The sequence below is a fragment of the Raphanus sativus genome, chromosome 9 (genome assembly GCF_000801105.2).
Source record: "Raphanus sativus cultivar WK10039 chromosome 9, ASM80110v3, whole genome shotgun sequence".
In the NCBI taxonomy this organism is placed as follows: domain Eukaryota; kingdom Viridiplantae; phylum Streptophyta; class Magnoliopsida; order Brassicales; family Brassicaceae; genus Raphanus; species Raphanus sativus.
This window is the reverse complement of record NC_079519.1, coordinates 20,944,777-20,964,684: the sequence shown is the minus strand read 5'-3', so window position 1 is coordinate 20,964,684 and position 19,908 is coordinate 20,944,777. Positions and strand designations below refer to the sequence as shown.

The 19,908-nt window shown below is 35.3% G+C and overlaps 4 protein-coding genes across 5 annotated transcripts; 2 read left to right on the top strand and 2 right to left on the bottom strand.

The window, feature by feature from the left end:
* Window positions 1-1,072: 1,072 nt before the first annotated feature.
* LOC108839308 (zinc finger BED domain-containing protein RICESLEEPER 2-like) lies at window positions 1,073-4,253 on the bottom strand. Its single transcript, XM_018612096.2, has 2 exons — window positions 1,470-4,253; window positions 1,073-1,383 (listed from the first exon to the last, which is right to left on the bottom strand). The coding sequence occupies exons 1-2, from the start codon at window positions 3,685-3,687 to the stop codon at window positions 1,358-1,360; spliced, it is 2,244 nt and encodes a 747-aa protein (XP_018467598.2). The 5' UTR covers window positions 3,688-4,253; the 3' UTR covers window positions 1,073-1,357.
* A 1,383-nt stretch (window positions 4,254-5,636) lies between these two features.
* Window positions 5,637-6,454, top strand: LOC108827987 (uncharacterized). Its single transcript, XM_018601518.2, has 2 exons — window positions 5,637-5,795; window positions 6,032-6,454. The coding sequence occupies exons 1-2, from the start codon at window positions 5,781-5,783 to the stop codon at window positions 6,308-6,310; spliced, it is 294 nt and encodes a 97-aa protein (XP_018457020.1). The 5' UTR covers window positions 5,637-5,780; the 3' UTR covers window positions 6,311-6,454.
* A 79-nt stretch (window positions 6,455-6,533) lies between these two features.
* Window positions 6,534-9,948, bottom strand: LOC108827986 (E3 ubiquitin-protein ligase UPL5). Its single transcript, XM_018601517.2, has 3 exons — window positions 7,960-9,948; window positions 7,050-7,636; window positions 6,534-6,973 (listed from the first exon to the last, which is right to left on the bottom strand). Exons 1-3 carry the CDS (start codon window positions 9,722-9,724, stop codon window positions 6,710-6,712), a joined length of 2,616 nt encoding a protein of 871 aa, XP_018457019.1. The 5' UTR covers window positions 9,725-9,948; the 3' UTR covers window positions 6,534-6,709.
* A 1,188-nt stretch (window positions 9,949-11,136) lies between these two features.
* Window positions 11,137-19,468, top strand: LOC108831750 (uncharacterized). 2 transcript variants are annotated; one of them, XM_056995503.1, is made up of 8 exons: window positions 11,137-11,372; window positions 11,449-11,497; window positions 17,281-17,442; window positions 17,546-17,648; window positions 17,718-17,809; window positions 17,889-17,999; window positions 18,080-18,914; window positions 18,999-19,468. In XM_056995503.1, the coding sequence occupies exons 4-8, from the start codon at window positions 17,603-17,605 to the stop codon at window positions 19,250-19,252; spliced, it is 1,338 nt and encodes a 445-aa protein (XP_056851483.1). In that variant the 5' UTR covers window positions 11,137-11,372; window positions 11,449-11,497; window positions 17,281-17,442; window positions 17,546-17,602; the 3' UTR covers window positions 19,253-19,468. The 2 variants fall into 2 exon arrangements, with proteins under 2 accessions (XP_056851483.1, XP_056851484.1); XM_056995504.1 differs by having other exon boundaries at window positions 11,137-11,497; window positions 17,552-17,648.
* Window positions 19,469-19,908: the final 440 nt, after the last annotated feature.

The window sequence follows — 19,908 nt, the reverse complement described above, 5'->3', positions numbered from 1 at the left end:
AATTAACAAAAATCATAGAGATGTCAAAATTAATTTTATAAAAAGTTTAAATGTTTTAATATAAATATATATATTTATATTGAAACTCATTTGGTTTACGGATTTGAAATTAGAGATTCGATTAAAATACATTTAGTTAAATATATTAGAAAATAAAAATAAAAAATGTTTTATAACTATTTTTCAAAATTCTAAAATTAAATTAAACATATTATAAAAAATATTTACAAAAATATATATTTTGCATTTATATTTAAAATATTTGAAATGGATCTAAAAGAATCTATCAAAATGGATTATCATATTAAATCTTTTTTTTGTAACACATTCATATTAAATCTTAGAAACATAAATTTAACTAGGTTTGGAGTTTAAAAAGTATGAGTTCTAAATAAGACGAAAAACTAAATGAGGCATGTGTACCAAATTTGATATTAATACATATCATTTTGATCATTTTTATTAAACTTTTACAAAAAAAAATATCCCGCGCTTTAAAAGCGCGAGTCAAAATCTAGTAAGAGCTTAAAAAGAAAACCACTTCACATATAATATATATATATATTATTTTTTGTTTACTATTTAATTTGGATAAAACTGATGCTATGAATGAATAAAGGCAAAAGATTACACGAATTGTTGCAATACTTTGTGCTAATTATATATTTTTACTTAAATAGTGTTTGATGATTCTTCAGATTGAGGAAAAAATTAGTCTGCAACAGGATTTTACACATTTTGTTTACTTTTGAATAGTCGTTATTCTGAGCAAATTTGGGGTTTTAATTTATCTAAGAAAATCCTGATAAAAAAATTATCTAAGAAAACAATAAAAATGTTGGTTTAGACTAGGCATGGGATTTCGGGTATTCGGTTCGGTTCCGAGTAATACCCATTCGTTTCGGATCAATCGGTTAAATAGATGTTGTATCCAATGGTTACTTGACATACATACGGTTCGGTTTCGGACCGGATCCTGTCGGTTCCGGTTCGGTTCGGTTTCAAAAAAAATTACCCAATTGTTGATCCGAACCAAACGGATACCTTTCGGTTTTGGCTATAGAGTACCCGTAATGCCAAAAAAAACCGAAACATACTTATATATTATCCGAACTCAAACATCTGTTTAACAAACATAGAAAATGAAACACTCATATCATATTATCCGAAGTCCGAACAGTAGTCGGAACTCAAACACAAAAGTTTTAGAAACATAGCAAATGAAAAATTGTTTCCTAAAACACACCAAGACCGAACACAAAACCAACACAAGACAAAGAAAGATGAGTTAAAAAACAAACACACAACACAAAAGAGGTCTTCTTGAACTTCAAGTGAGACAGCCACTTTCCACTCCTTATTCTTGGAGTCCAGGATCATTCGCTACAAAAAATAATAATAATAACATCAGTTTACAAATTAAACATGAAGAAAGATTATTAAAAGATTTCAAATCCAGTAAAGTTTACCTCTCATGAGATCATCTTCCAACTCCACAGCTTCAAGTAGTTGTTCTATGGTAGAAATGCCTCTCTCTTTCATATGCAACTCTGATTTCAACCACTGCTGTGTGCAAACCAACACTTCAACCATAAAGTGTGTCAAGCAGCTCCTATACGTGTCTAGGACTCTCCCACTAGTGCTAAATGCACTCTCTGATGCTACAGATGATACTTGAACAGCAAGAATATCAGCAGCAACTCGAGACAATGTTGGGAACTTCAGACTGTTTCTTCTCCACCATGACAAAACATCAAACTCGGTTCCAAGCATAGGTTTTGTGGTCTCGACTTTCTCTGACAGATACACCTCTAACTCATTACTAGAATCCTGAGTGCATGCTTCTTGTATAAACTCCTCGTAGAGGTTATCCATTCGTTCATATCCAAGGCCATTACCAAGAACTCTGGACTCAAAAACTGCACCGGCATCTTGGGACTGAGAAGCTGATCCTTGCGACTGTGACCCTGACCCACCTGACCCTCCACCACTTGTGGCAAGACTGTACTCATCATAAAGCCTCTTCAAGATGTCTAACATAGATTCAGAAAGCAGAGTATACTCGATGCTTTCTTTACCATACAACTTCTCCAAGCAGAGGTTAGCAAAGTTCATCTTCTTTCTTGGGTCAAAGACAGATGCAACTATAAGGAGCTTGTTCATCTTACAGCTCTTAGACTTGCTCTTCTCGGGTTCATCTTCTTCCAGGAACGGATTCCAGTATTTCCTTAGCTTCCCCATCATAGACAAAGCTTTGTACTTCAATGAATCATCAGGAGATTCAGGACCAGTTGCGCTGCTTATCTTACTAACATTCCTAATGATGGTGACTATCTCATTGTAGATCTTGTGTGAAGTGATGGATTTCGAAGCTGAGAGTATCAAAGTAGAATTGTAGAAGATAACAAGAAAGTGAACCAACCTCTCAACTTCTTCCCAATCTGTTGTTGATGGTGGTCCAATCCTCTTCTTCCCATCTGTAATCTCCATGAAATAATCATTGTATGGTTTGTCTTCAGACTGCATCTTCTCAAATGCTACCCGGAACTTCAAAGCTTGATCTAGCATGAGATATGTAGAGTTCCATCTGGTCTTCACATCTAATGGCAGACTTCCTCTAGTCATCTTCCCGGTTTCAACCCTAAACTCGAAGGACGTGAGACGATTTGTTGAAGACCTCACATACTGAATGGCATTCCGAATGGCAATGATACTGTCATCGATCTCATTTAAGCCTTCCTTGACAATGAGATTCAAGATATGTGTCGCACACCTAATGTGCAAGAATTCTCCATTCAAGACCAGAGCATCATCACCATGACTCACGAAATCTTCCTTGAACTTCTTCATAGATGAGGTGTTTGCTGTTGCATTATCCACCGTGATGCAAAAGATTCTTCTTATATCCCACTCAGCTAAGCAATCAATCAGCACCTTAGCAATCGTAGACCCTTTGTGATCCTCAACATTCTTGAACCCTATTATCATCTTCCTAAGCTTCCAACTTGCATCAATAAAATGTACAGTGATCACCATGTAGCTTGCTGAAGTGTACGGAGCAACCCAGATGTATGTCGTCAGAGACAACTTTTGTTTGTTCTGTCCAAGAACTTGTTTCATCTGAGCTTTCCTGGATGCATACATCGCCACAATATCCTTTGTAGAAGTCTTCCTGCAAACCGGCGTGTGCAGCTGAACCTTTAAGCAGAAGTATCTCCAAGCCAAGCTATCAATAATGGCCAGAGGCAGCTCGCCTAGTATGATCAGCTCATTACTCGCCTCTCTGAAAACATCTTCAGACACCTTAAACACACTCAAGTTGTCTTCTTCATCTGGAGTCAACTCTGTCTGTTTACCCTCCCCTTTCAATGCTTTTGCTGCCTTCCATGCGAGGAATGCCTTGAACCCAAGTACATGCTTCCTGAGGTTGGAGGTGCCAGACTTCGTGTCACAACTCATCTCTTTCCCACAATAACGACATTTGCACCTGTCGTAGTTGTTTTCCAGCCTGGTGAGATGCTTCCAGACAAAAGAACGGGTCTTCTTCCTTGACCCTAAACTAGAAGTACCAGTAGCTCTAGTACCGTTGCTCTCCGGTGTTTCCATCTCCTCATCAGAAGATAAGTCCTCATCCATTGGTTGATTGCCGTTGTCTTGTTGTGGAAGGTCAGAAGAAGCCATCTGCATAAATAACAAAACAGTATCATGTCAAACAATTACTAAAGAACCAAACAAAGTAACAAACACTACAGAACCAAACAAACAATTGAAATCATGAACAAGAATAAAATTCATAAATCAAAATTCAAAACGAACAATCGAAATATGAAGCAAAACTCAATCAGTTAAGAATTAATCATGAAGAACAAATTTAAAAAATGATTTAAAGATTAAGAGTTAAGAAAAGATTTAAAGAATAAAACCTCCGATTGAACTCTCGATGATGCAGAGTCTGCGAAACAATCGTCGATTCTATCTGAGGTTTGGAGGTTTGTGGTTGAAGCTAACACAATCTGCCCTTTTTGTAGAGTCATTTTCACTATTCTCGAGTCGAGGCTGTCGAGTGTCGAGGGCTCTAATGGAGAAAACGAATCGAAAAGTAGGGTTTCGCCGTTTTTGGTTTGGGAAATTGGGGATGGATGTTGAAGAGACGACTCGGGTACAGTGTGATACACACATGCGTAATTAATGTTCGGTACCAATCTGGTATCCGAAAAAAACCGGGTAAAATACCCGACCCGACCCATTATCCGTGGGTAAATATAATTTTAACCATCGGTTAAATCTGGTATACCCAATCCGATCCGAACCGGTTCAATTTCGGGTCGGTTTCGGTTCGAATAACCGGATCCGGTTAAAAATTTCAGGCCTAGTTTAGACTTTTATTTGTGAGCATTTATTGTTGTTCACGAGTACACATGTGCTATGCTTTTGAGTATTGCAAAATCATGTGTTGTATTCTAACAACTCATTTTATACTGGTAAACCAGGGCATTGATGCTAAAATTCAATCTTGGTTCTCTTCAAACAAAGTATGAAAAAGAATACTAAAGCAAGAAAAGAATCGAATCATTCATTCGTTGTTCTGTCAAAAGTTGTTTAAATACCTAAAAAACCATTGAACATGGGAAGCAATGGTTCATAGAACAAGAAGGAATAAAGAGCTAATAAAAGAGGTGACGTGAAGGAATTAAACTTTGGAAGTTAAAGAGAAATAGAATCATGCAGGAAAAAGAGAGGAAAAGATGAAAGGGAAAGCATTATAATGACGGAATAGTGTCATCTTTACATATGTCCAAGTGTACCACCGCACCTACTAGTGAACCAACTCATTAACAAAACTATTTTGTTTTGGACGTAGTTTAGATTTTTTAACATATAAATCCAATTCTATCTTGTGTGGATAATCATGAGTTTATCTAATGTGATGTTTGAGATTGATTTTAATAGATACTGATGCAAGATTTGTAAACACCTGCAGCTATGCTTAGGCATTATAACCGAATCCAAAAATCCTAAGAACCAGAACTGCAGCTATAGTTTTGTTTTTGTTTTGTTTTTTTTTTTTTTTTTTGAAACTCAAATGCAATAGTTTTGTTTTAGGTTATTTTGTAAACTTTAGATAAATATAATGATTTTTAGTTAAATTTTGATGGGTATTAGATAAGAGAATCAAACCAAAACGAAAACCAAATTATACATGATTTTCGGGGTGACTATAGTATAACATATTTGGAACCGAACCAACCTGGAGAAGAACTAATCCAAAACAAAACCAAAAATTTACAAATTATCAATCTCTAAAACTTAAAAAATCTGGACTTGATGAGAACGGATACGTATCCAGACCGAATATCAAAACGCCCAGCCCTTTTACAACTTTCGAGAGTTAAAAGCTACGCAATTGAATTACTTGTTTTAGTTATTTCTCCAAATTTCTCTCAGATAATTGATAATTAGGGAAATTTTGTGATGTTACATGATACGGTTTATTATGCAAATAAGCCCCCTAAACTAATTTGCTCTACACGCGCCACACATAAACACTTTAAGCATCATAACATAGTATACACACTTTACTGATGTTTTTACCTGTAAATACCACACATCATTATGCTCAACAAATTTTATTTATTTCTTTTTTCTTTTACTTTCGAAGATCAGTTCTATAAATACCTTCCTTCTCTTTGCTTAACTCACTCACAATTCTCCCTACTTTCCTAAATACAAACACACTTATTTTTTCCATTGTTCATATCTTTCTTCTTCAGAGTCTCCCAATGGCTGGTGTTGAGGTAAGTCTTTTCTCATTTTTAAATGTTCATGTCATATTTTTACCATCAGTTTAAGAAGTCTCCACAATAGATCATTCAATTGATATTGATGAAACATATGTGATGTGATATATATCTCCTCAGCCATTTGAAAAACCGTATACTTCAGATAATAAAATATGTGTGCAAGTGCTTTTATATCTCCGTTCGATAATCTTTTACTCATGATGCAAAGCACGGTCGATTTCTTAACGCAGGTTGAGAAAACAGTACCAAATACAGAAGAGAAGACGACGACCGAAGCAACGACTATTGAGACGCCTAAGGAAACCATCCATGCAGACGACTCAGCCACTGCGGTTGAAGTTGAGATTAAAGAAGATGAAGAAGCACCAAAGGTAGAGAAAGAGGCTGAAAAAACCGAGACAGCTCCGGGTAAAGAGGAGAAACCGGTCGAAACTCCGGCAGCTGGGGAGGAGAAAGATGTTAAGCCGGCGGCAGAAGAGGAGAAGACTGTTGAAGTAAAGACAGCCTAAGATGCTGGTCTTTCTCACCCATGAGAGAACATTTCTGTTTTGTTTTGTTTAAAACCTATATTTTCATATAATAATAAGATAATCCAGGGGCTATTATTGTAATGTTTATTTAATATATAATGATATTATGTGTTTTCCTTTTAATCTTGTCTATTATGAGACAATTAAGATGGTCCCACGAAACTGTAAACGATGTCGTTTACAGTTGTTTTTTCTTAGCACAAGTTTCCAAATTCAATTAATTTATACATTAGTTATAGAACACATAAATTAAGAAAGGTTTCACCTTCCTCTCCCGGTCATAAACAGAGCTTGACCACAGCTAAATCTAGCTATACACCAAAAGCACCAATCTACCAACCTAAAGATCAGAGAGAGATATTATTTCCATAATTTTATTCACCATTTACCGAAGCTGGAGCTGACATGATCTTGAGCGATGAAACGAAGACGTTGTTCCATGAGAGCACTCGTCGGGTACTTTGGTAAACAGAGACGGTAAAAGCAAGTATGAGACGTTGGAAGACGATCATTAGCTTCATGCAATCTGTATATATAGAGCTTTGATGATAACCCTCTAAACCCCTCAACTGGTATAAACTTAGTCGATGTCCAAAAGAAGAGTACACTCCTCCTTTCTTCCTCAGTCATCTTCTTCATAATCTACACAAAAGGGAATCAAAAACTAAGTTCCAAGTTTTTAGAAAAACGTCAAGATTTTTTTCAAGTGTTTTTTTACCTTCCAGAACCAGTCTATTTGGCGGTCAGTCTCTTTGAAACCATTGTACTCTGTATGAGCTTTCCAATCATCTATGCTTATTGGGCTCTCCCCTCCTCTAAGCATCCCATCAAAATCCTCCAAATATATTCGTTTGAAAAAAGCAGGTACAGAGTCCGAAAGGATATCATAGAAGCCCTTGGAGAATCTCTCTACATGCTGGGAGATTGACGCGGCAAATCGTTGCTTGATTAGGAGCTTGACGTATTGTTCCCTGTTCTGGCTGTTGACAGCAATGGATTTCCCGCCTGGAAGTAGCTCCACTGTTTCCCTTTTCCCCAGCTCCTCTGTTTCCAGCTCAAAAGTTAGACCAAGACCGGCGTTTGAGTCGAAAAACGCTGGATCCATCTCTAGAATCTGTTTGCAGCTGTTGTACATGACTCGATCCGTGTCCTTGATGTCTTCCAAACTGATTTCCGGGTTGGCCAATTGTGTGAAGAATACACGGTCGAATAGCACCCCTACTTGAACTTTGTGCATCAAAGCTAAAGCAATCACACGACCAGTGAACTCGAAGTAACTTAGATGTAATGGATCCACCTTAGATGCTGAATGTAGAACAAAAACTTCAATTATCATTGTAGAGCAACAGAGTCACATGCTTAGAATTTTTTTCCTACTAATAGATTCTTAGATAGTTCCAACACACTGATGCATCCTTTCAGATAGTTATGCAAGGATATAGATGTCTATCACTAACCCTTCTGTATATAGATCCTAAGATGACAGAACAACAATCTTATAAAAACTCGCAAATTATAAGAGTAGGGATTATATGACATATACAATAATGACCAACAATGAATGTTCAAGCAAGGTCTGAGAATGACTTGTACCTAGGCTATGTCATGAGAGACGCAACAACGCTAACCTGGATTAGGAGAGAATCTTCTGAAATCATCAGCAGATCGAAGGAAGAGAGCATTTCGGGGATTGAATATCTCCTGGCATACCAAATAGAACCATTCTCTCAGAACACCAGGACCTGTAGCTTCCTCATTCTTGAATTCCATAAACAGTCCACTATGAAGTGACCCTGGGGTTGCCCCCGATATGTACTCAAACGACTCAGCAAACAAATTGGACCGATCGATGAGCATTTCATGCATCTCATCGTAGTCCTCTTTCACGTCAGGAAACAACAGCATTGCTAAATGCCTCCTGGATTCAAAGGTCGTAGCTTCCTTGTAGTCAAAGATCCACTGGTGATCATCCTCTCTTTTCGCGAATTTCAGAACGAGGGCGCTGAATGAAACCTTCCTGGTGTTTAGAAGAGTAGCTAGCTGTTCCTTGGCACCTAGATAGAGCTCACACATCGAATCCATAATCTTCAGAATAGCAAGATACTGAGACCAGGACGCAGACATAGCTGCTTCCGTGTTGACAACTCCTCTCCCACCCAAAAAAGATTCGATCTTAGACATACAAGTGTCCATTACAGTCAACAACCTTCTGAATATCTGATAAACCTTTCCTATCTCCACTTCCATCACAGTGTTCCGGAGAGGCGGCATAGCAAGGGGAAACAAGCAGGGAAGCTGAGCTGTAATAGCCACTTTCAAGGGCTGCCAAAAGGAAGAAAACTTATGAACATCAGACGAACTAGGCCCTGTGTTCTCTACCAACTCTTTCCCTATAACATCAGCTAACTCGGTCACACAAGGGTAAATCTCCTCCCCAATCGTAAACAACCTGAACTGAAACTCATCAGATTTACACACCAAATCCAGCATCGACCCCAAGGTGTTCCGACACGACACATAGAGTTTATTATCAGTTGGACAAGCTCCCCTAAGCAATCTACAGAACTCCAACACCACAGGCAAACAACTGTTCTGCTGATGCATCGGCAACGACACGCAACTGTTCAAAAAGAGCTTAATCGAGCTCTTCCCACAAGCTCTGTTGATATCCAAAGGAGAGAGGAAGAGCATCACAAGCGCGGCGGGAACGGAAGAGTTGGAGAAGATCTTGAGATACTTGGCGGCGGAACGGTTACTCTCGGCGGGAATCCTGGCGAAGAACTTGACGAGCTTGTCGTTGATGTTGGTTCGGCCCACGTAGAGATTCTCGCCTCTGTGCATCCGAGAGACGGTGGACATGATCTCGTCGACGGTCTGACAGGCGACGGGGTGCTCGGTGCTCTGCATACGCCCCACGAGGTGCAAGGAAGAGTCCTGCTCGATCGAGTAGTGGTTTAAAGTGTGCTCGAACTGTAGCTGCTTGCCTTTGTAGATGACTCGCTGCTCGGCGACGGGGATGTGAGTCTTGAGCTGGATTCTGTGGTGGAGATGCTCGACGGTGTCGTTTCGGTCGGCGTGGATCACGATCGTTTTGCCTCCGGACATCATCCTCACGAAGAGCTGCAGCCGAGTCGACGAGGGGAGAGAGGATGAGGAGGAGGAGGAGGAGCACTCGCCGGGAGTGTAGAGAGAGCGATCGGGAGTGTTGTATGTGAAGGGCTGTTTGAGGGACGCGGGGGAGATGCGATCGGCGTCGGCCTCGTGGCGCTTCATCTTGTGGAGGAGATCGAGGGGGTGATCGGAGGAGGCGTAATCGTCGAGTTTGCGTTTGTGGTTGTCGGAGAGAGGTGATCGGTGGTGAGAGATTGGTGAATCTGAACGGCGTAGAGTCATCTGAGGAGACGAGAATCGCCGCCGATTAGGAGGATTGGCCAAGTCGGTGGACGGAGAATTTAACTGTTTTGACGGAGAAAAGAGTTAATTGACGGAGAGAGATAGGGGAGAGGAAGAAGAAGGGAAGGGGGGAGACGAATGGGAGGGGAGGTTTAACAGACGAGCAGTCAATTAATTTTGTTTATACGCCATCGCTAGGACAGAAGACGCCTTGCCTACAAAGATATTTTTGGTCTTTTTTAAATTATGTATTTTAGAAAGATGGTCTTTGGGAAATAAATCTTGTACTTATTAATTTGGGTTTAAACTGATTCAATTGTTGACCAAAAAAAAAACTGATTCAATTTGTTTTTTTCTTTGCTAACTTTTGGTACCGGTTCAGTTTGTTAGAGTTGGCTATCAAAGAGAGTCAATTTTTTTAAAGAGAACTATAATACATTTTATAATAGTACCAATTCAGTTTGTTAGAGTTATGACTAGATATATTATCCATTAAATTTGACTCGATTCTTTATCCGTAAATTTTCGAAGGAAAAAATATTAAAAATCAATAACCGTTAAAATAGAAGCAAATCACAAATATTTAATATTTTGGAAACCGCTCCAGCAATATATAAATACATGTATATCTTGACTATATTTAAAATGTTAAATGTATAAAATTATATAACTATTATTCTAAACATATGATTTGACAAATCCTATTTACATTATTACTTATATATAAGTATTACATAAAAAGAAAAGAGAAAACTTATGAGAATTATAAATTTTCTTAAGTTTTGTGTTATTATAATTGTTAACGAAGTTTAAAATATTACAAAATATTTAGATTCACTACTTCTTTTAATTTTTTATTTTATGTATCATGCAAAAAAATGTTTTACAAAACAAACTTTTATCGAATTTTTAAGATTGTTTATATTAATCCAAACGAATGAGATATCCATAAATATTTGTAGATATCTATTTATTTTCCGGATATCTGTTTTTTCCGGAAGAAAAGCAAATAGAAAATTAGATATCCGTAACATACAAAGAATATCACAAATACCTTCAAAACTCTGGATATCCGATCTGTGTCCGGCTCTAGTTAGAGTAAGCTATCAAAGAGAGTCAATCTTTAAAAGAACTATAATATATTTTATAATAGTAACAAATTAATACATTTTATATATAATTAGTATGTAAATTTTTGAATGTATATTTTACAGCACCTAAATTTTTCTTTATTTAAATATGACAAAATTTTGTTTTATAAATAATGGTTATTTAAAGATAAATTTGTTTATTTTCGCCAAAACATACAAAATATTTGTTATTTTTATTTTAAAAACTACAGAACTGAATTTGGTATAAATTTAGCTAGTTTAAGTTATGTAATCACTTTTTTTTTCAACTACCGTATTTTATAAAATAGCTATGCCCCAGCTGAGAAGTTCTGACCTTCAAGAAGAGTTTCTCTCCTTTTCTTCATTCTCTCACTACCATCTTTCACAAAGAAGGGGATGAGACTCTTGTTTTTGTTTTGTAAATATTTTATCCATGTGATCGACTTCTCTCTTCGCTAGACAAATCTCTTTTTCTCTTTGGAGACACTCAAGCTTCCGCTTTGTTGGATCATCTTCGCAATGCCGCAATAATTTTGGTTGTGTTTTAAATATACTTCATCTATACTCTCCAGTTTCAGTCCTGATGTGTTTTTGATTCGTCATAACTATCAGATCCCAGTTGTTTTCTTGGATTTTCATATTCTCCGATGGATATCCTCAGGTTCTGTTTCTGGACGAAATCAATCTTTACTAATATAAGTCACTGCAAATTATTCAGAAAGGAGAGTCTTAAGCTTTGTAGATTCACTTTTCTGATTTTACTCAGCTAAAGAAAAGCTGAAGCCTTGCATCCTAGCAAGTGTTTTGACAATAGTTGATTCTAAATCGTTTGAAGCTATTTTGATTTTTCATATCCATAGGAAAAGTTGAGGGCCGTAGAAGACAGGCGTGAAGGAGAGTATCGATTTTTAGCTTTCCGTTCGTGAGGTGCTTCCTGATCTATGGTGAAAAGGAAACATAGATGGAGGAGAGAGAGAGAGAGCGCAGATGTGTTACAGCAGCAAGAGTTTCACGGAGACTACTCTGTTGGGCCCAAATATGACCCCCTAGCTAGTAATAGACAATAAGAAATGATAACGGACCGCGAAAGGCCCATCATGAATTCAATCTTCAAAAACAGCTAAGTCAGATCCGGAGGCTGTGAGCTGGAGATGTTCATCAGAGAGGTCAAGGAAAAGAGGCAGCTCGTTGACAAGTAAACAGGCGCAGGACCCGGTCAAAGAGGTGGACAAATAAATAGGCGCAGGACCCGGTCAAAGGGGAGCTGTTACAAATCCCTCAAATCACGGAGGGGATCTCGGGAACCTGTTGGTAGCAACTGACGGAACCTGGGGCTATTTAAAGAGAAAATCAATCAAGAAAAAGGGATTGGAACCCATTTTTACATACAAGCTCTCAAGCAGTTATTTCTTTCTTTGTAAACATTATAAACATCTCTTGTAAACATTTCTTACCAAAAATCATCAATAAAATCATCATTCATTCTACAAGTTCTTACGGGATTCAGCCCACGATTATCTTTCCTTAATCCTTTCCTAAACTATAACCTGACCTAAAATCAGGAGGTGAGTTTAATCCTTCACATACTCTTCACGCATGGATGATAGGTGTTACCACTTGTCAAATGAAGACAAAACTGTTAGCATGTTCGAGACTTATCTTTAGGTTGTTCTTTCTAATGGGCTTGACTGTTTAAATGTTTTTTTCTTGGACCTTTAAATGTAATCTGAAATCCATGTAAAAGCTCATAGGACTCTTTAATTGAAAGAAAGTTAGGTTGACAAAAAAAAAGTTAGGCCCATCTCAAAAAAAGTTCATATTGCAAAGAAATATTTTTTTTAAAAAATAATTTGGACGTAGAGATGTCAATTGAGTTGTCTATGTCCAAATGGACAATCAATTTTTTTTTTTTGGATATTATTAGCTAAAGCCAAAATTGGATTGAATCCAAATTGTACCAATCTCATTTTGGACCATCTCAATTGGGCTGTCCAGATGACCCAAATAAAAATCATTCTTAAGAAATTTGTAAATTTGTTACAAAATATGATTTTTCAAATTTATCAAAAACACGACTTTATTTTTTGGCGAAAAATGATTTTGCAAATTTGTCAAAATATATGGTTTTACGACTTTGGCGAACAATATGATTTTGTGATTTAACCCATTTTGCTTTCTTGGAACGAAAGAAAACAAACAAAAATTGAAGAAGAAAGATAGAGATTCCATATCTTGAAAAAACTTCCCAGAGATTATTCATTTTGGTAAACATATTGATGGCTCAGATGAACCCAAGAACATTTGCTCTAAGCCCAATTTTTTCTGTAGCCATGGTAAATGGGGTGAGCTTGGAATCAAATTCTCGCAAGTTCTTGCAGGACAAAAAAATCTCATATACTTTCCTGTCTTTTTCTAATTTAATTTTTCTTTCTTTAATTCCTAGAAAAGAGTAAAAGACTACAAAACCTGAGTACATTTTAAAGAATTATAATCTATCTAGATGGACTATCCAATCCAACTGGATATCCATCGGATCCTCAATCTATTAATTCAGTTCATCATTAATCGACTTCATTGAAACAAATGAATAACAATGGTGGGATGAAATCAATCTTCAATCTTAGGCTCTTATGTCCCGATACCCTTTCGTTCCTCATTCTTTCATCACTGAAAGGATGATTTGAAAACAATTCACGAAGAACCTATCAAAAGAGAAGTTAAAACCGAACTCAAAAGGTATAACTTAGTAAAACTTGTTGAAACTACAAACGTTTGGACAACTTATAAGAACTTCAACTTATTTCGACTGTATAGATCTTTGTTTGTATATGATGAGGAATTGATAGATCATATATTGATTATTGATGTTACAAATCCAAAATCGGTATAACAACAGGTACATGATCATTGTTTTGACAGAAAACATACAGAAACAACAAAACAAACAACCAAACAAACAAAAAGAAAAGGAAAATGGTATAACTTAAACTTATTGTTATGGAACTCAGTTTCATCACCATCAGACGAAATGTAACAATTCAACAAATGAGAGTTCATTCTCACAAAGAATGGCTTCTCCATGCTTCGTATCAGCTCCGCCAGACATTCCCACCATCGTTCAGTGCAGTAGGGCCCAGTCTGGGTCAGAGGTTCGGGATGAGGTTTTTGAGCGTGTGAATCAGTTGGAAGCTCAGATACTTACTCCGGCTATAGTAGAGAATCTGGAGCTTCTATTGGGTTTTTGCTGGAGACTGAATATATACAATGATGTATCATTGTATGTTGTCAGTTCTTGGTGAATATATACAATGATGTTTTATGTAGTCAGTTAGAAACGTTACACTGTAGCTTACAAATTACATCCACCTCAGCTCATAGAGAATGTGTGAACCACCACCCACCCCCCTTCATGAGTTGGCTTTATCAGATCAAGTTGCTGACCTATCTTTAAGGATTGTTTCATTAAAAACTTTTTAAAGAAGAGAAGCAAGGCAAAATAACTCACATGCGGGACTAAATGCCAAAACTGATCGATACTATTCTAACATTCAAGTTTTCGTCGATAATGTACTAACATACAACGACAATACCATAACTGATGATCTTCAAGTTACTTTTACCATCACAGACTACAGCCAAAATGTGATTGCAAGACTTGGCGTCGATGTCATCATCACCGATCTAGAGGGAAGTAATAAGCTTTCAACTACAAAATATAAAAACTATATATCCATTGTATGCTTAGTATATTACGACTATGGAAACAATCTTTGCTCTCTTACTTCCATAATTTTCATTTTCCTTGCATTGATCAATGGCTTATATACGATTAATAAGACGGTTTATCATGTTTTAATCTCCAATTTCATTTGTGTACTGTTTTCTACTTTGGTTATGAATTCCAAGTAAAATAAAATAAGTATTTTTCCTCAATAATAAATATTTTCCATTCTCACCATTACTTTCTCGTATAAAATTAAATTACAACAATAAATAAAAATATTTCATTTCACACGGGAAAATCAAGACTGTACTTCACTTTTAACCACTAATAATTCGGTTCGCCCTGAAAATCATATATACATTACAAATAAAACAATATATATACAACAAAATTAAAAAATGAATTGCAAAAATAGACAAATAACCTGCGTAAAGTGGACATCCCTAATTTATGTTCTATAATGATATTTAGATGTGAAATTGCTCCAATTCACCTCAATTTCTTTATAAAAGTTACTATTTTTTCTCCTTTATTTATAGAGAAAGATATAGTATCCCTCTACTTTTTCACTCTATAATTAGATTGCTACTTTAGAGGAATACATTAAAACATATCCCCTAGTCTATATTTGATAAGTGATTTGCCACATGTCTTCTCCACAATCGTTTTCACAGAAAAAATTGTGACGTGGCTATTAAGATTGATGACATGTCATATGGTTAAATATGACATGAACAATTTTTTTTTTTTTGCTGAAATGTTAACTTTATAACAACAAAAAAAGATTGTACAATCTCATGATCCTAAACTAGGGGATCAGGAGAAGAGAAAACAATGAGATGAGCTTTGAGCACAAGAATGCTCTACTTTGAAGTTGATACAAAATGGAAAAGCAACAGAAATAGATAAGTGGGAGAGATCTCGTCTGTTATATATTTTAATGCTAATATATATTTTTGGAAATCTTTTTAGAATATGACAATAACAGATATATTACATTTAATATTGATTTATATTTTTGGTAAACTTTGTAGAATATGGTAATAACTCATAAATCATCACTAAAATAAATATATTCAAATATGATATTTTGAATTTCGAAATATTATATAATTTTACTTTTATAATAATAAAATTTTTATTATCTAAATTTTTCTAAATTTTCTGAATTAAAAAAAAATAAATCGTAATATCATTAGTTTCTTTTAGATATCTACAAATTATATAAATATTATTTAGTTTTAAATTTTGATAACTATGCAATTTTATATGATTTTTAGTAATTTTGTACAAGTTGATTTAATAATTTAACCAAATTAAATAAATAATTTTTTTATCTAAGATTTTAACTTTATATATATACATATATATTCTTAAATATAATTTAAAATAAAAAATATTTTCTCTTAATTTTATGCTTAATTAATGATATTTATATTAATTATTAGTCAAAATAATAAAATATATAATGTTAATAAATTACATTTTAAAATATAAAATTTAACTTTTAAAAAATTCATCACTACACATGGTGCATGAAAACACCTAGATTAATAATTGTGATATAGCTACTAAAATTGATGACATGTCTTATAGATTAATATGACATAGACAATTATATTTAATGTTAATTTATATTTTTGATAAAAATTTTAAAATATGGTAATAACTCATATATTATATTTATTATCGATCTATATTTTTGGACTTTTTAAAAATATGGCAATAACGCATAAATCATCATTAAAATAAATATATTCAATTATGGCATTTCAAATTTAGAAATATCATTTAAATTAAAAATATTTCAAAAATATATACATATTTTTAGAAAATTATAAAATTAAATCATAAAATCAAATTAAATCGTAAAATCATTAGTTTTTTATATATATTTACAGATTTTATAAGTATTGTTTAATTTTAATTTTTGACAATTCTGAAATTTTACATATTTATTTAATATTTTAATTAAAATAAATAGATAGAAAAATCTACCTAAAATTATAATTTTAAATATATACATGCACATTTTTAAATATAATTTAAAATAAACAAAATTGGTTTTATCTTAATTTTAATGTTCAGTTAAATTAAATTTATATTTAAATATTGATAAGAAAAAATAAAATTTATAATATTAATAAAAAATAAATATAATTTATATTTATCTTTTGAAAAATATTTTAAAATTCTTTTACTGCACATGGTGCAGAAAAACACCTAGTCTCACTTTAATTATAGAGTTTATCTATTTTAGAGGTAAAAATAATTAAATACATTGGAGATGGTCTAAGAAATGTAAAAGATTCAAATTATTTTTAAAAAATCACATTTTAGTATATTATTTACAAAAATAATGGAAATTTTCAAACCATAGATTATCAGTTATTTAATTTCTAAACCATATATTATCAGTTATTTAAATTCATATTGTACTAGTAAAACTATTTTCAGTGGTAAATGTTTTTGAAAAAGAAAAAGTCTACACAACTTTGGTATCTTTTCCTATACATATGTAGAGTCCGATAAGCCGATATCAGGACCCATATCATTGGGTTTCATTGCCAAACTATAACCCATACTAAATTCAGGCGGACTTAAATTGATGATATCAATTTTATTTGTTTCCGAAAGTTGAATAAGAAAAGAAAATAACAAAACCAATTTATTTCTCTCTCTCTCTCTCTCTCTCTCTCTCTCTCTCTCTCTCTCTGTAGTCATCTTCTGCGAACACCAACCCCAAATTCGAAAATTCAAAATCCCGCCTTCTAGAAACCCTAACGAGGGCTCGTCCAGCACGATCTCCGCCGTCAAAAAACTTGAGAAACGTCTGCTCAAATCGTCCCTCTACGTGACCTAATTCTCCGGCTCTCAGAAAGGTGCTTTCTCTATCCTTTCCTCTTCGTCTTAATTTCTCAATTTCGAAGAGAATCGTGTAGATACTAATTGGCTCGTTTGTTTGTTTGTTTGCGATTTGTCCAGATCCAGATTATTGCTAAATCGAAGATTCTTTGATAGCAGCACAGTCTTATTAGGGAAATGGAACGTTACATGACCAGAAGAGATACTCTTGTTAGAGAAACAGGTCTCTTCTCGCTTCTTCTTCTAATCTTAAACATGGATTCGTTCTCTGAGTGATTTGATTATTTTGCAGTTAAAAACGAAGAAGACAAAAATGGAGATGATTGTGGTGAACTGGATCTGCTCTACCTTGTACATTCTGATATCTCAGCTCTTCTTCACCAGGTCCTTGTTTCATCTTCTTGTCTCTTGTGTCGGTTTTGTATTTGGTTATAGACTACTAATGAATGTTTTGGAATCTCAGATTGATGAGCTTGTTGTGAAAGCCACAAAGCTCAAGACTTTGAGCAAACTAGGGACAACAGAAGTTGAGTCTTTCAGCTCTGTCTTGTCCGATATGCATTCCTCACTAAAGGTTTCATTCAGTTGCGTTTTTGTTTCCTTCCTTCTAGTGTCTATTTAACCTTTAGAAACTGTAATCTGTTTTTATTACAGCCATGGTTTCCTCGGTTGCAAGAAGCAATATCAAGTTCTCAGTTGCTTCCCAAGGATCAGGAAGAACAGTCTTTGATGAGTGCAAGCAAAGAAGAAGAGTTGTGCGATGCTGAGAGTCCTGAGCCTACTGGATTTGAGCCCTTAGTCTCTCCTTCTCCTCTTGTGGCATGGCGTGGTGGTGATCACAACGCCGACAAGGGTAGACAGCTCTTTATGTTGACACCACTACCCTTGGGCAAATCTGAATTCCTTAAAACTAAGCTGAAATCCAAAAGGGTCTTTCCAAATGCTGCTGCGAATCAACCGCTTCAATCTTCTAAAGAAACAAGTGATGGTGTTTTAGTAGACGAGTCGATGAAAACCACAGGACTTGGTAACGCTTTAGGCCATGTCATGGATTTATCTGAAAGTTTGGTAGAGTGTGAGCCATTGCCTTCACCTGTCCTCAGGAGAAATATTCAGTCTGGGCTTCTAAAAACCCCTTGTTTGAAGATGTCTCCTCAGAAAACTAGTACACTGTTTAAACCTCCTCAACAGGAGGCTTGTAAGTCCACCTGCTCTGAATTGGGAGCTACCACTTTTAATGGTTCACAGAGCTCTGAGTCGTCTGGTATTGATGAAACCGACGACCTCTATTCCAAGTATCCAGAGCTGATGGGGTTAAAACATGCTCCAATTGCTAGAAAAACCGATCTTGAAGCCTCTCCGGTTTGGTGGTTTTCACCTCCTAAAACATCTGTTTTATTGGATCTACCTGTGAATGAGAAGAAACCAGTTGATAAAACATCCTCGTTTGCTTTTACAAGCGTTAAACCAGAAGCAGCACACACAAAAGGTACTATAAAAAGAAACTTTCAGTAATTTTGATGTTTTGGTAATTTCATGTGATCTTATGATCTTTGTCAATGGTTTGGCTTAGAGGGAAGCATGTCAATGGTGGTTGAGAGTACTCCACTGTTGAAAGAAGCAGAGAGTGCAATGACGAAAAACAGACCAAGAGCAGGTGAGAGTACTCTAAAGAAAGAGCTGTGGACAAGATTTGAAGAAGCATCAATGCATGAAAACCGTTACAGCTCGATGACGACAACAACGGTGAGAGGAAACAAAAAGAAAGGGTTTATGGAAATGTTAGAGGAAGTGTGTGGCAATGAGGAAATCCACGAGTTAAATTGATGGTTCAAATCACTATACCAGATGTAACTCACATCGTTTGTTTCTAATTTTGTCAATCGTACGATTCAATATTTCTTTACCATATTGTGAAGTTATATATGCTTCAAATCCTCCCAAATATTTAATAGAATGCCTTCTATTTTATGTTTTGGTTGCTTTTAGATCTTTAGGATAAGTCTGTATCGAAGAGGAAAAGGAAGAGAGTTGTCATGTTGACTGTTGATGCATGTATAGCAGATGTGCATTGGACTGTTTCAACTCTCAAGCTTTATGTATTTCTATGGATCTTCTTGTGGAAGGTTTCAAAAGGAGCTCTTGCCGGTTCAGAGCGCGAGGCTTATGGGTAGGAGGTGGTTGCCAATTATGCTATGAGGAGGTGGAGTCAAGCATATTCTCTTGGAGTGCTTCGAGAGAGTGCCCGAGGCTGTTGTCGTTTTATGTAGCGTTATAATTTTTTTTTTTGGGGATCAACCTTGTAGTGTAATAAATTAGTAATTTATTTTGCTTTTGTGATTGAGAAATGTAGAAATATTGTTGATATGTTACACATACGGAGAAAATAGGTTTTGGAACAAACCATCTAACTGATGCTTTAGCCTCACTCTTATCTATTAATCTATTCAATTTTTTTGTCTTAGAATTTAGTATACAACAGA

Bases quoted from the DNA above. Each gene is read 5' to 3' on its own strand.
- LOC108831750 (XM_056995503.1), top strand. From the start codon at position 17,603: ATGGAACGTTACATGACCAGAAGAGATACTCTTGTTAGAGAAACAG. The intron at 17,649-17,717 runs GTCTCTTCTCGC...ATTATTTTGCAG, and splicing joins TACTCTTGTTAGAGAAACAG to TTAAAAACGAAGAAGACAAA. The intron at 18,915-18,998 runs GTACTATAAAAA...GGTTTGGCTTAG, and splicing joins AGAAGCAGCACACACAAAAG to AGGGAAGCATGTCAATGGTG.
- LOC108839308 (XM_018612096.2), bottom strand. From the start codon at position 3,687: ATGCAGATGGCTTCTTCTGACCTTCCACAACAAGACAACGGCAATCAA. The intron at 1,384-1,469 runs GTAAACTTTACT...TATTTTTTGTAG, and splicing joins GGAAGATGATCTCATGAGAG to CGAATGATCCTGGACTCCAA.
- LOC108827986 (XM_018601517.2), bottom strand. From the start codon at position 9,724: ATGACTCTACGCCGTTCAGATTCACCAATCTCTCACCACCGATCACCT. The intron at 7,637-7,959 runs GTTAGCGTTGTT...TTCTACATTCAG, and splicing joins AAGATTCTCTCCTAATCCAG to CATCTAAGGTGGATCCATTA. The intron at 6,974-7,049 runs GTAAAAAAACAC...CCTTTTGTGTAG, and splicing joins AAATAGACTGGTTCTGGAAG to ATTATGAAGAAGATGACTGA.